Source organism: Rhinoraja longicauda, chromosome 14 (genome assembly GCF_053455715.1).
Source record: "Rhinoraja longicauda isolate Sanriku21f chromosome 14, sRhiLon1.1, whole genome shotgun sequence".
Classification (NCBI taxonomy): Eukaryota; Metazoa; Chordata; class Chondrichthyes; order Rajiformes; family Arhynchobatidae; genus Rhinoraja; species Rhinoraja longicauda.
This window is the reverse complement of record NC_135966.1, coordinates 19512462-19527591: the sequence shown is the minus strand read 5'-3', so window position 1 is coordinate 19527591 and position 15130 is coordinate 19512462. Positions and strand designations below refer to the sequence as shown.

At 44.0% G+C, this 15130-nt stretch overlaps 1 protein-coding gene across 2 annotated transcripts in view; it reads right to left on the bottom strand.

The window, feature by feature from the left end:
* Nucleotides 1-14594, bottom strand: part of sncb (synuclein, beta) — a 55599-nt gene extending 41005 nt beyond the window's left edge. The window contains exons 1-4 of one of the 2 annotated variants that reach the window (XM_078411095.1): nucleotides 14206-14594; nucleotides 13791-13934; nucleotides 13240-13278; nucleotides 4711-4862 (exon numbers count right to left, since the gene is read on the bottom strand). In XM_078411095.1, the coding sequence (XP_078267221.1) occupies nucleotides 4711-4862; nucleotides 13240-13278; nucleotides 13791-13911 (312 nt within the window). In that variant the 5' untranslated portion in view covers nucleotides 13912-13934; nucleotides 14206-14594. Of the gene's footprint in view, nucleotides 1-4710; nucleotides 4863-13239; nucleotides 13279-13790; nucleotides 13935-14047; nucleotides 14184-14205 lie in introns of those variants that run through there. The other variant, XM_078411096.1, reaches the window with a different exon arrangement.
* Nucleotides 14595-15130: the final 536 nt, after the last annotated feature.

Here is a 15130-nt window from a genome sequence, read left to right as displayed (position 1 = left end):
TGATTGGACATACTCCAAAGACGTACAGGTATGTAGGTTAATTGGCTGGGTAAATGTAAAAATTGTCCCTAGTGGGTGTAGGACAGTGTTAATGTTACGGGGATCGCTGGGCGGCACGGACTTGGTGGGCCGAAAAGGCCTGTTTCCGCGCTGTATATATATGATATGATATGATAGGCTAAATTCCATTCAGCCCTGGCAACCACTCCCTAAAGATTCATTGCACTTGAAATAATAATAAGAAACACTAAACATTTATAGAATTAATGAACCAGCAACTAACCCGCAAGTACCTTACATCAGCTATTTGTCGTTGAACATGTCAGTTTTGGAAGTAGGCCTCCAAAATGGCCAAGTATTATCATATCAGATCTATGCCAAATGATATCATGACCTGGAGGGTTTATCACATTAGCAATGCTGAATACCAAAAACACCACAAAGCCATTTGTCCAGGTTCAGAAATACCGTGGGAAACAATGACTAAATACACATTAACTTCCTCACAAATATGGCATCTGGTACAATTGGGCCCATAAATGCATGCTGGATATTAATTCCTACCACATAACAAGTCAAACAGGTTCAACCAAGACATATTTTGTTCCAAAGTACTTTCTTTTAATTGAACTACTTGCAAATCTTGAGTTCCCACTGCAACTATATGCACACCTTAGCTGTAATGGTGTTTTTAGATTTCATAGCAACTTGATTATTGTTTTAATGCTTCTTTGGAGAGCTGCTTCTTTTTGGCTTAAGTATTCATCTTGCTCTGCATTATGCTTTTAAGTGCATTTTAAGTAAAACAACTAAATTGAAATTATTCACCTGATAATAGATTTTATTTTAAAGCCCGGGGCTCATTTAACAATATAAAACCTATTTAAATCATGATATTTTATCCCTAAATGGAGGAATGATTTCATCATATTGATGGGGTTTCATATAATGTATGAAGAGAAACTGGAGAAGGAACTCGGTTTGTTCTCCCTGGAGCATAGAAGGTAAGGAGAGGACATAATTGAGGTATATATAAGTGTGAATGGTATAGATAGGCAAGACTGCAGGAAACTTTCCCCGCATATCAGAGATAGATAACACCGAGGACATCATTTGAGAGTAAAGGGGATCGATTAAGAGGGGATTTGAGGGGGCCTTCTTTACCCAGAGTGGCCAGTACCTGGAATGCACTGCTTGGGAGAATGGTTTGGACTGGGTGACTGACAGCATTTAATATATGTCTAGATGAGCACATGAATTGCAGAAACATAGAAGGTCATGGGTCTAGTGTACCAGGAGTACTAAAGGGCCTGTCCCACTTTGGCAATTTTTTAGGTGCCTACAGGCAACTAGGCTGTCGCCACATGGTCACCGGGGTGTCACCTATATGGTCGTGAGTAGTCTCCAAAGAGTCGTAGCGTCTTTCTGGTCGCCGCTGGTCGACAGTGGGTTTGACACCAATGAGTGTAGCTTGACGTCTCCTGACGTAGGTGCTGTCGTAGGTTGTCGCCAGGTGACGTAGGTTGTCGCCTGTTCTGACTTCAGTGAATTCCATTGGCGACTACTACGTCAACCTACATCAACCGGCGACAGGTACCGACGTCAAAACCGGAGGCCAAAATGACGTGAATTGTCTTCAGTTGTCTTCAGTTGTCGCCGACAGGGTCATAGCTTGTCGTAGCTTGTCGCGAGTGAATGTAGGTTGACTTCAGTTGTCGTAAGTTGTCGCCTGTGTGGTTGTAGGTTGTCGTAGGTGCGGTCGTAGATGGACTTCCCACTCGCGACGATTGTGTCGCCGGTTGTTGGTAGCTTGCCGTAGCTTGACGTCGACTAGGTGGTAGGTTGTAGCTTGTCGTAGACATTGTTGTAGAGAGGTCCAGTCGCCGGTTTTTCGGCGACCTGCTACGACTATGACAGTCGCCGGCAGTCGCCTAAAAAATCGCCTAAGTGGGACAGGCCCTTAAGTTTACTTGGGATAATTCTAAGCACAGTTCTTGTAGTGGTGAAGATGCAAATTGTCCTCTTAATCTTTAATGCCTAAACATTCTCGTACATCTGTTAAAATGGAATCCACATTTTTGTCATTGTCCAATGGCATCATCCAATGTAGATGCGTACTGCAGGACTTCTCAATTAAATTCTGCCCTTTTTCTGAGCCACAACAATTGAATTTCCGAGCATAATATTTGCTGTGGCCTCAAAGATGTGACAATCATGATGCAGCTTACACGTTTTTTCATAAGATCGGTTTTGAGAACTGAGGGGTAACTTTTTCACACATAGAGTTGTGGGTGTATGGAACGAACTGCTGAAGTTGAGACAGGTACTATTGCAGCGTTTAAGAAACATTTAAACAGGTACATGGATAGGATAGGTTCAGAGGGATAAGTGCCAAACGCCTGCAGGTAGGACTAGTGTAAATGGGACATGTTGGCCATTGTGGGAAAGTTGGGCCGAAGTGCCTGTTTCCTCACTGACTCAATAACTGCGAGCAAAGAAAGTCAACTGCATGGACATCTTTACATACTCATGATTTTTTAAGAGGCTCAGTGCATAAGATTGTAAAGTAACATTGTCATCTAAAGCTGATTCATTCTGACTTCTGTCTTGAATCATTTGTTCTGCCTCAACTTTCCTTCATTTGAGGTCTGAATCTAACTCAAGATGTGGAGCATTATTTTTGTCTGGAATCTAGGTTGAAGATTCTATCTTTGCTCGCAGTTATTGAGTCAGTGAGGAAACAGGCACTTCGGCCCAACTGTCAGTCCAAATGACCAGCTTAATTATAAGCATCAATCTACTTGTAAAATAACAATGACCTTAATAAAGATTCACAGATGCCAGCTGTTCTGTACACAAAAAATACCAGATATTCACTTGCGCACAAGAATGTTGTTAATTGCTTTGACACTTTAATACATTTTTAAAGAATAGATTTGCTGGTTAACTAACTTTTACATTGTGTTCTGATGGGGGTGACAACAGTCAGGACCCCTCCCCTTCCCTGTCCCCCCTCGCCCGCCCACAGCCCCAGAGGACACTCCCCGCCCAGCGATGAGCTTCGTCAGTTGGAGTGGGTTGCCGGGCCCGCAGGATCGTCAGTTGGGGGAGGGTTGCCCCAGGAGAGGACCGCAGGAGAGATTTGGACCCAACGAGTCCACCTAAGTCTAGTGTGACAATAAAAGTGCCATTGTAGGAAAAAAACTGCAGATGCTGGTATAAATTGAAGGTAGACAAAAAATGCTGGAGTAACTCAGCGGGCCAGGCAGCATCTCTGGAGAGAAGGAATGGGTGACATTTCGGGTCGAGACCCTTCTTCAGACACAAAGTACCATTGTTCACCGAGGCATGAAGCAACAGCATTAATTGCTATTGTACTGTGCCTCTCATCACCTACCTGCCAATAGTCTATCCATCTGCTATATACTTTATTGTGATTCCTATGCCTCACCTCACATAATCTGCACATTGCAAAACCCTCACCCACAAATTATAATCTGCAAACATTGGCAGCAATTCACCCAGCAATTCACACATGAGGCTCACATGTTGTTGGAAACACGATGACAACTGTATCCACTTTTCTTTTTCAGGAGGATGTAGCACATAACAGGAGAATCACAAATAGACCGGAGGAGGACAAGGCTGGTTGAAGGACAGGATATTGATGATCAAGGGAAAAACCAATATTATAAGGAATAATTTGTGGGATATTTGCATATCCAATTCTCCTTTCCTCCTTACTCTTCTTTCTCACAACTTCTAATCCACCAAGCTAAAAATGGCACATACCCATACATCTTGCTTACTCCTCTTCAGTCAGCATGGCCTTGTCCCTTTTCCATTTCAGAGGCTCAAAAACTGGAACTTACTCCCAATTATAGTAGGGAGGAAGCAACCAATGAGGCAAAAAACAGCTCTGGTCAGAGACACGATGTGTTTCAGAACTAGAATAAAGGAGGGTTTATTCATGATGAGACCTCAGATCTATAATATATGGAGCAGAGGGCAGGAATATGACCTCTGTTTGCTTGCTAAAAGGCTAGGCCACAATTAGTTCTGCTCAACGCACAGACAGCTAACATAAAAGACCCGAGATGTGCTTTGGGAAGTATGGGACTGCTGCAGAAGGCTCAGATTCTGAGATAAGCTCAGATTGCTGCTATTGTGACAGAACACAACAGTTTCATTATGTTCAAAACTGCAGTACATGCCAACTCTAATACATTAAACAAGAATGTAAAAAAACCCAGTAAATTAAGAAAGAGCACTGGCTGCAGTGTAGAATTAGAAAATAATTGGGTTAATGTCAAATCAATAATGTGGACTGATTTATACCACATTTCTTTCAGTTCTGTATTCAGCTATTAGTGGTAAGCTGTGCAAACACAAACTTACCAAATAGGTGATCACATCTATACATTTTGAGCATTACTGACTTAAACAATGTATGCAAAATATCTAGCCCCCTCTTGAATTTTTGTCAACCTCCATAACATGCAAGTTAATAGAGAAAATATATTTCCAAAAACTGCTTGTGAATATTGTCATCCAAATAAGTAGAAGATGTTCAGTTTTCTCTGGGGTGTAATCATTGGAAGCTGGCTGTTCGTCATTATTATTTTAAGCATATGAGAAGCTTATAATGAGTGGTTTTGATTTATAAATACAGTTGCAGAGGGTGGGGGTGCATGCTTGATGAAAGCTGACCTTTATTTCAGATGGGAAATCATCCTTTTTCACCAGACCAGTGGCTGCTGCAATGTTTCCAGCTCCATCCACGGTCTTCTGAGCCACAGCTGAGACCCCTGTGATAACAGCTCCACCCACTAAAGAGGCCTGCTCCTTTGTCTTCTCAGCCACTAGAAAGCAAGTGTGAAAATATGTTGATGCATATTCAGAAAGAACATTTCTTATGTCAGTTCCTACTTTCCAATGGCACTTTTCCTGATCGATTTTAAGTGAATTACCCCAAGTGTTTGTTTTTTTAAGGGGACCTTTTAAAAGTTTATATTCATAGGTTCAATATTAGGAGGTGTAGAAGCCTACGTCCAGATTCAGGAACAGCTTCTCCCCATCAACTCTTCTCCCCATCAGCCTATTGAACACTACAAACTCCAACTAAACTCCAAACTATTAACTGCCTGTTTGTGCTAGGAACTTTGGGTTTGTTGTGTTTTTTTGCACCTTACTGGGTTTTTTATTTATTGCACTTTTTTTGGTTTGTTTATCATACTATATATGTGTTTATAAACCTGTTGTGCTGTTGCTGCAAGTAAGAATTTTGTTGTTCCGTTTTCTGTGCATGTAATAATAAAACACTCTTGGCTCCTCATTTTGAGAGAAATACTGTACATTTAGAAAATAATCTAACTTATTTCTGATTGCTGGTAGGTTTTAAATAAGCTGCCTGTCCTTACATGGTCATGCAACAATGATTTTATTTTAGAAAATGAAAGATCTGTCCTTAAAGACCAACTATTGTGACTACATGTAAAATAAGATTATAAAGCGTGAAAAGATATAAAACACGAGTACAAGATGATAATTTGGCCCTTTGAGTCTGTTCCACCACTCATATGGGTTGATCATCTATCTCAAAACCATATTCCCACCCTCTAGGCTTTTTGTCCACATGAAGGGTCTCGGCTGGAAACATCGACTGATCATTTCGCTCCACAGATGCTGCCTGACCTCCTGAATTCCTCTGGCAGCTGGTTTTCTTTTGCTCCAGGTTCCAGCATCTGCGGTCACGTATTTCTGAGTCTCCCAACCTGTTATGTGCCACAATGTTGGGCAAACAAGCAAACTTTTCCTTTTCCAATAATAGCAGAGTAAGAAGAGGAGAAAAGGGCACAGGTAGAACACGAGGCAACATATGAAGAGAGGCACAAAATCCTTGAGTAATACAGTGGGTTAAGCTGGATCTCGGGAGAGAGGGAATAGGTGACGTTTCGGGTTGAGACCCTTCTTCAGACCGGAGAAGCCAGCAGTCTTTGCTCCAGAGATGCTGACTGACCCTCTGAGTTACTCCAGCATGTTGTGTCTATCTTCAGTGTAAACCAGCATCTGTAGTTTCTTCCTATACAGGCAACATATGAAGGTCCATTTTGACAATGAGTGAACAACTTTAATGAAAGATTGAATTCTCCAATTTTAGATAAATAACCTGCAAACACCCTTCCCCCTTTCCCCACTCCCCCCCTCTCTTTCCTCTGCCTCCCCTGCACGCACACCCATTTCTCCCCCCCACCCCTCCTCCCCCCCCCCCCCCCCCGCCCCATTCTATCTATATTCCTTCCTCCGGCTTCATGTTTCACGCCTCTTCTATTCTTATCTCCTCATTTCACTCTTTTGGCCTTTTCATCTTTGACCTTTGACTAACGATGTGGCAATTGAAACTGCCCTTCACCTGTATCCACCTATCACTTGCCAGGCTTTATCCTGCCCCCCCCCACTCTTCCAGCTTTCCCTTTCCTTCTACAATCAGTCCGACAAGGGTCCCGACCCAAAATGTTGCCTATCTATGTCCGCCAGAGACACTCATAAATTCATGTTCATAAGTGATAGGAGCAGAATTAGGCCATTCGGCCCATCATGTCTAATCTGCCATTCAATCATGGCTGATCTATCTCTCCCCTTCAACCCCATTCTTTCTCCTCCCTTCTCCCCATAAGCCCTGACACCCACACTAAGACACTGCCTGATCCGCTGAATTACTCCAGCACCTTGTGTCTTTATTCATTTTACCTTCTCTCTGCTGTTAAACAGCGATGTCTGTTTGACAACACTGACAGAATAAAAACACAATGCCATCAACATTTCAAACTATATTTAGACATCTAACCACAAACTAATCTATACAAACTTTAATTCATCACTGTGAATTTTGCATCCTATGCATCATTTCTTGATCTAGTGCTTTGCCAATAGCTATGGCAGGGCTCCAGACAACTGCTGACTTTCAGTGGAGAGAATGCCCATTAGGTTCAGCTTTGGATTGCAACTCCTGCCATGACTCGTGGTGTCTAAGCTGGCTGGAAGTTGAGAAACAGCAAAGGCATTTGATTGTGGCTGTAGTGAAATTATTAAAACCGCTATCCTGAGGGGAGCAGCTGGTTCATGCTCCACAGATTCACGATCAATCTTCCAAGCTAAGACCTCAAAGATTCTCATGGAAAAATTGCTGGAGTGGTATGACTTCTGCAAAACCCCTTTAGACATTTGAACCCAGGGCCATGATGGTAACAGTGAAAGTTTGCATGGTTGCAAGATAACCTTACACGAGAGCAGTCTAAGCTCACAAGGTTCATGTTGGAGTGTTCACTCCAACATTTATGCTGAAATGGCAGCTGAAATATTAATCAATCCAGCCAAACATTGTGATTAGGTGTGCTAGTTTAGGAGTTGCTACCATTTTTGTATTGAGGAGGAGCCAGCGCTGCCGTCGCAGCTGCGGCTTGCCTGCAGTCCGTCTGTCTTTTGTGTTTTTTGTTGTTTTTGTATGAATTGTAGTTTTAATATGGTGTAGTGTTTGTATGTTATGTTTGGGGGGGGGGGTGGGAGGGAACGGGAACTGTAAAATTCTCTCTCCCGAACGGAGACGCGACCTATGTTTCTGTGTCGTGTCTCCGTTCCCGCTGCGGCCTACCACCGGCCATGCACCTGGGACCACCTGGGGCTCTGGTTCGCAGAGCCCGCGGCCCGGACTCACCACCTGCGGCGCTGGCTGCCTGCGGATGCTACGGGAGCGGCTGCGACTCGTCTCCGGAGGCTCCGGCGCGGGCCGCGTGGACGTCGGAAGCCCGCAGGCCCCTGGATGGGGGCCGACATCGGGAGCTCCGGCAGCGGCAGAGGCAGCGTGTTCGCCCGCCCCGAATCGCGGGGCTTGGGTCGGCCCCCCGCGGACCTTTCACCATCCGGCGCGGCCTGAAATAGGCCGTTGACCTTTCACCGCCCAGCGGCTGCTTCAATATCGGGAGCCCCGACCGCCCCGACGTGGCAAATCCAACAGCCTGACCGCGGGAGAAGACGGCAGGGAAGAGAAAAAGACATTTTTGGCCTTCCATCACAGTGAGGAGGGACTGGAGGAGACTCACTGTGATGGATGTTTCTTTTTGTTTGGTGTTAGTTGTGATTGTATGTGTTATTGCATTTTTATTGATTATTCTTATTGGTCTTATTGTTTAACTGCGGGTAATGTTTCATTTCACTACACATTTATGTGTATGTGACAAATAAACGACTATTGACTATTGACTATTGACAGGCCCTAATCTCCTAAAGGGGTCCAAAAGGACTCTAAATTTAAAAAGGACTCTGCACGGTGGGGCAGCAGTAGCGTTGCTGCTTTACATCGGGTGGCGCCGTACCATGGCAGCCTCGCCAACAGTCTGTCTCATCCTATTCTTCTTTTGTTGTTTTTAGTCTGTTGTTAAATGTATGTTCTCGTGTATCTTTGGTTTTGTATTATGTGGGGTGTGGGGGGTGGGGGAAACTTTTTAAATCTCTTTCCTCGACGGAGATGCAACTTTTTCCGGATCATATCTCCATCCGCACTGTGGCCTAACATCGTGGAGCTGGCGGTCCCTTTGCTGGGGATCGACTTCGGGAGCTCCAACCGCGGGAGCCTGCGGACTTAACATCGTGGAGCTTGCGATCCCTTTGTCAGGGATCGACTTTAGGAGCTCCAACCACAGGAGCCTGCAGACTTAATGTTGTGGAGCTCGGTTAAGGAGCTTGGTTAGGGATCGACTTCAGGAGCTCCAACCGCAGGAGCTTCGACCGTCCTGATCGGGGGAGTTTCGACTGGCCCGACATGGGAACTTTGATCGCCGGTTGCAGGAGCTTCGATCGACCCGACTGCAGATGGTTTGCCTGCCCTGACAGCGGGAGAAAAGGAGGGAAGAAGGTAATATGTTATTGCCTTCCATCACAGTGCGCTGTGGTGGATGTTTATGTTATTTTTTATGTAGTTGTGTATCTTGTTGCTTTTTTGGTATAACTATGGCAAATCAAATTCCTTGTATGTTTTTACATACTTGGCTAACAAATTAATTGCAATTGCAGCGCCAGAGACCCGGGTTCGATCCGGACTACAGGTGCTGTCTGTATGAAGTTTGTACATTCTCCCTGTGATCGCGTGGGTTTTCCCCGGGTGCTCCGATTTCTTCCCACACTCCAAAGATGTACAGGTTTGTAGGTTAATGTGGCTTCAGTAAAAATTGTAAATTGTCCCTAGTGTGTAGGATAGTACTAGTGTACAGGCTGATCGCTGGTTGTTCTGGACTCGGTGGGCCGAAGGGCCTGTTTCAGCGCTGTATCTATAATCTAAACAAAACTAATCTCAATACAAAGCACTTTTCAAGGTTGTAGCTGGGCTCCTGGCATTCAGCATTTTCCGGACACTTTCCACTCTACCTATCAATGCATCCAGCATTTCATCATGCAGCTTGTTACCTTGCTTCAACAGACTGCTCATTCAAAGTATTCATCTGATCAGTCATTTGCAGCAGAACCTGTGCTTGGCCTTGAGTAAAACACAAAGTGCTGGAGTAACTCAGTGGGTCAGGCAGCATCTGTGGAAGGAATGAATGAATGACGTTTTGGACCGAGACCCTTTTTGAAAGAAAGCAAGAAATGTTTTAAGGAATGCAATACAGTATGTTTAGATGACATGCCTGTCATGGTACAATATCTGGCAGTGTGTGAGAGTATGAGATTTGCAAATAATGTCTGGAGTAGAGGTAAGTATATGATGATGTGATGTGCCAAATGAAATGTTGGTCCCGAGCTGACAGAGACTGTTGTTAGTGAATGATAAGGTCATGTGCATTGAAGAAGACTAGTGGTGCCTTGGGGAAGATACAGCATTTGAAGATGTGTTCACTGACCTTGGCCATGCTTATATAACCACAGTATATTTTGTCCCATTGCATTTCTATGTGTGGGGCTGCAAGACCCACAATGTTCTCGAGAGCTGTTTCCCCACTGCCACTCCACATCTATTTGGAGGGAAAATACGTCTCTACGACTAGAAAATCTCTCCACTTTTGCTCATCTACGAAACCTCCTGTCGAAGGTATTTATTCACAAAATGCTGGAGTAACTCAGCAGGTCAGGCAGCATCTCAGGAGAGAAGGAACTCTAACCTCTCCCCTCCTGAACGTGCAGCCCTCCACTCACTCTGCAACAACCCTGACTAAAAATCTTACACTACCAAACCTCCTGTACTCCATCTGAACATCCGAGAGCTCATTCTGGCCACACATATTCTACTATAAAGTGTAAAGACTTTTGGAATGACTTGCAGCAATAATGCCAGCCATCATTTATCTGTCTTTTAAGAGGTACTAGTTAGGCTGAAATCAGCTTTACCTTGCGCTATTCACCCAAGTCAATCACAACGCTGTACTCATGATAAACACAAAGCCAATCAACAATGTTTCTGAAAAAGACACAGAGTGCTGGAGAAACTCAGCGGATCAGGCAGCATCTGTGGAGAACATGAATAAGCAAAGTTTTGGGTCAGAACCCGAAATGCTGCCTATCCATATTTTCCAGAGATGCTGCCTGACCAGTGTCTTTATTTGTAAAGCTGCGTCTGTAGTTTCACATGTCACCAATGTTTCTAGCCTTGTTTAGTAGCAGAAACCATATTAATGTGATCAGGCACCTGTCTTCATTTGAGATTTGCACTGTATTGAACAGAGTGCTTTAATCTTGCATTGCAATCCTAAATCTCGTTTACCACTGCTACCAATTTAGCCCCCATGGTTTTATACACCGTTGAAGATGTTCAGCTAAGTAATGAAATAGGTAAAGTCACAAAGTGCTGGAGTAAATCAGTGAATCAGGCAGCATCTTACTTCTATGAGCCTTTGAATGCAATATAACCACAGTCTTGATCTATTTAACAGACTTTTCATAAACTTGCTGTTAGTCAAGTTCGTGTTGTTGCCACAACCGTTGGCTAAAAATTGCTGTGTTGTTTTAACAGCAGTGCATTAAAATAACAATTATGATATTAGTTTGTGCACCTTGGATAGAGTGGATATGGAGAGGATGTTTCCACTCGTGGGAGAGTCTAAGACCAGAGGTCATACGCACGGAATTAGAGGAGGTTCCTTTAGGGAGGAGATGAGGAAGAATTTCTTTAGTCAGAGGGTGGTGAATCTTGCCACAGAAGGCTGTGGAGGCCAAGTCAATGGACATTATTAATGCAGAGATAAATAGATACTTGATTAGGACGGTTATGAGGAGAAGGCTGGAGAAGGGGGTTGAGAGCAAGTGATATGTCAGCCATCATCGAATTGATGGGCCGAATGGCCTAATTCTGCTCCTGTCACTAATGAACTTATAAAATGAACACTTTAACATATTTTAAATGTCAATGAACAAAATAATACTTTATGAATATATTAAGCATTCATACCATAAACAACTTCAGACCAATCTCCAACCTACCCTTTCTGTCCAAAGTTTTGGAACGTGCTGTAGCTTCCCAACTCAAATACCACCTCTCTACCAATAATCTGTATGAAACTTTCCAATCCGGATTCCGCTCCAACCACTGTACTGAAACTGCGCTCCTCAAAATCACAAACGACCTTTTCCTCTCCTCCGACGCTGGCAACCTCAACATCCTCATCGCCACCTTTGACACCATAAATCACTCCATTCTCCTCACCCGACTTGAAACCTCCTTTAACATCACCGGCACAGCCCTATCCTGGTTCAAATCTTACCTCTCTGACAGGCACCAGTTCATCTCCATTAACAACTGTAAATCCCCCACCACTCCCCTCCCCCAAGGTGTCCCCCAAGGCTCAGTCCTTGGCCCCCTCCTCTTCATCCTCTACCTGTTCCTGAAATCATCATCATTGGTCCAAAAACGCTCACCAAATCCACCCAAAACTTCATCCTCAACATTGATGGTCTCCCAGTATCCACCTCCCCTCACATCCGGAATCTTGGAATCATCTTTGATCAAACCCTCTCCTTCGACAAACACATCAAACACATCACAAAGACAGCCTTCTTCCACCTCAAAAACATTGCCCGTCTCCGTCCATCCCTCTCCTCCACAGCTGCAGAAACCCTCATCCACGCCTTCATCACCTCCCGTCTGGACTACTGCAACAGCCTCCTCTATGGCGCACCCTCAAAAATCATCAGTAAACTTCAATACATTCAAAACTCCGCTGCCCGTCTACTCACCCACACCCCGATCCGTGACCATATCACCCCCGTCCTTTACAAACTCCACTGGCTCCCCATCCCCCAGAGAATCCAGTACAAAATCCTCCTCATGACCTACAAAGCCCTCCATAACCTGGCCCCATCCTACCTGACCGACCTCCTCCACAGGCACACTCCCACCTGCACCCTCCGCTCTGCTGCTGCCAATCTCCTATCCCCCCACATCCGGACCAAACTCAGATCCTGGGGGGACAGGGCTTTCTCCATCGCTGCTTCCACCCTATGGAACTCACTACCCCAAACCATCAGAGACTCCTCCTCACTCACCACATTCAAAACATCACTGAAGTCTCACCTGTTCAGTACTGCCTTCAACCACTGAAGGTCACCTCACCTTCTGTCTCCTTTCTCTGTTCGTTTACTTATTTATCTATTTATTCACTTCCCTATGTTCTTTAAATCCCTGTAAAGCGTCTTTGAGTATATGAAAAGGGCTATATAAATGTAATGCATTATTATTATTATTATTATTATTATTATAAAATAAGACAGTACTATGCTTCAATGTGATTTTAATTTTGCTTATTGCAAAAACTGAATTACCAATAGATTTATATGGCAGGCAACCTTTTTTTGTGGAATGTTTTGCTCAATGCAGTGGGATTTGATCTCGGGTTTAACTTGGCCATTTGCAAAACAGTAATTACAGTTAACAGCTATATAGGAGGATAAGGTATTCAGCTACAGGTACGTAGTAAATGTAAAATACACTCCTGATGAGGGATTATTTTAACGTAAACGCTATTGGCATGTAAAAGTTACTGGTATTACTCCAAATCATGTCGACAGACGGATCACTGTACTAACATTAACAACCTGCCCATTGAAGAACCAAAACCGATCGCCAGTCCTCGATGTACAGTAGACGATAGAAATCATTTGCTTTCGAAACACTGATTAACACGAATACAAAACTGCTACTTCTGGATTGTTATACATTTTAATTCTTTAATCACGTCAACATTATGGTGAATTTACCTGAAACGACGCTTGAAACGCCTTCTTTAGTTTTGGATCCTAAGGAAATATTACATATAAATATCATTATTTTTGTGCATTTTTCACGAAACCGTCGTTCTGCAATTGATTGTTTAAAATATATATATATATCGCTCCGCGTCGCCATTGTTTTTGTTACATTTGAAGGGATTCCCGCTGAAGAGAATGGATGTATGTAAATCGTTGGAAAGGGATATATTTTGCAGGGCGATGGAGAGTGCCAAATGGCTGGTCCATCTGCTCAGCGTAAATAAGTCCTTTGAGACTGAATCAGACCCCAGCAAGTAACGAGATCAGCGTTGAAAGGAGAATACGACGTTCTCCCGAGAATTTTTAAAAAAACCGCTTCTAGTTTATTTTTAGCCACCGATTCCAATTAATGTGTATTTGGAATATTCATTAAAATAACATCGCTTTAGCACAACTGTAGAAGTGACTTAGTAGTCAGCTACCTGCGAAGGCGATGTTTCATTGTGTAACGCCACTGCCTTACATTGCTTTAACATTGACCCTGGCCAGTCTGTACATACCAACGTAAAACACCCCTTCTTTAGTTTTCTCAGCCGCCTCTGCTACTCCCTGCTTGGTTTTCTCAGCCGCCGCAGCCACCCCTTCCTTTGCCTTGGACAATCCTTTCATAAAAACATCCATTTTGGTCCTCGGTAAACGGAGCACTGCAGAATAAACATCTACTAAATGTGATTTGTTTATATCCCCCACCCCCTACCCCACAAAAAAAAGAACAACAACAGGCATCGACCAACAAATTATACAAACATACACTGACCTTGGTCAAACTGGATAATAATGGATTGGTTGGATTTGAGCACAACACCGTCGGGGAGGGAGGGGAGGGGGTGGGGGGAGGGGGGGGGGGGTGCTTTCAGATTAACAGAGGAGAGAGATCATCTTGTTCTGGGATGATGATGCCACCGATTAACTGACCTGTCAAACTAATGCTCCTTCGCGCTGTCTGCAGTAAGCTGCTTCCTCTAGTCCTCTTCCGTATCTATCTATTGCTGTTGTGGAAGCGCGTGTGATTTCACCAAAGTGCCGTGCAACCACACACGGACACACTCACACATCCTCCCCTTTCGAGGAATGTAATCCCCCCCTGAGACGAGTCACATTATTTTCACCGACGATCTCGCGTCTCTCCCGTAACCACGATTTCTGCCTCGAAGGGTGTTTGCGCTGTAATTATGGGGCCCGAACAATCTTCGGTTTTCTCTTTCAAGCACATTTGACGAGTTTCATCGCTCTACTCTAAATCAACGAAGACATTTCCAAGGTAGAAGGGACTTCGGAAAACGATTCCAAAGTAGGCGAAATATTGGAGACGTATTCAGACGTATTCTGCCTGACCCACTGAGTTACTCCAGCGTTTTGGGGTCTTTCCGAGGCGAAATATTAATTTATTAACGGAGTCTGTTCTATAAACTATTATGGACAACAGTAGTCGGATGGCAGAAAGTACACTTCCGAAGTGCACGGCTTTTGGAATCTAATAAAAGCAGAAAATGCTGGAAATAATCAGCGAGTCGGGCAGCATCTGTGGAGAAAGACCCCCGTGGGACCTGTGAAACCTGGGGAACTTTAAACTCATATTTTCTTAAGTATAGTTTGCAACTTGTTGGTAAATTACCTGGATTACATAAAACAGCCCACCACACCTGTGCCAAACATGATCCCAATTTAAACTTGTCCAAACTGCCTGAGCCAGGTCGGACCCCTCAGTTCCCTGCCTATTTATTTATGTATCATTTCGGCTTATTCCACGGTTTCGGGCACCTTGTCCAAACCCACGGGAGAATACAAAAGACCACTGTCAAGGCCACAGCAATACCCTCCCTTGCTTTGCTCGTTGTCC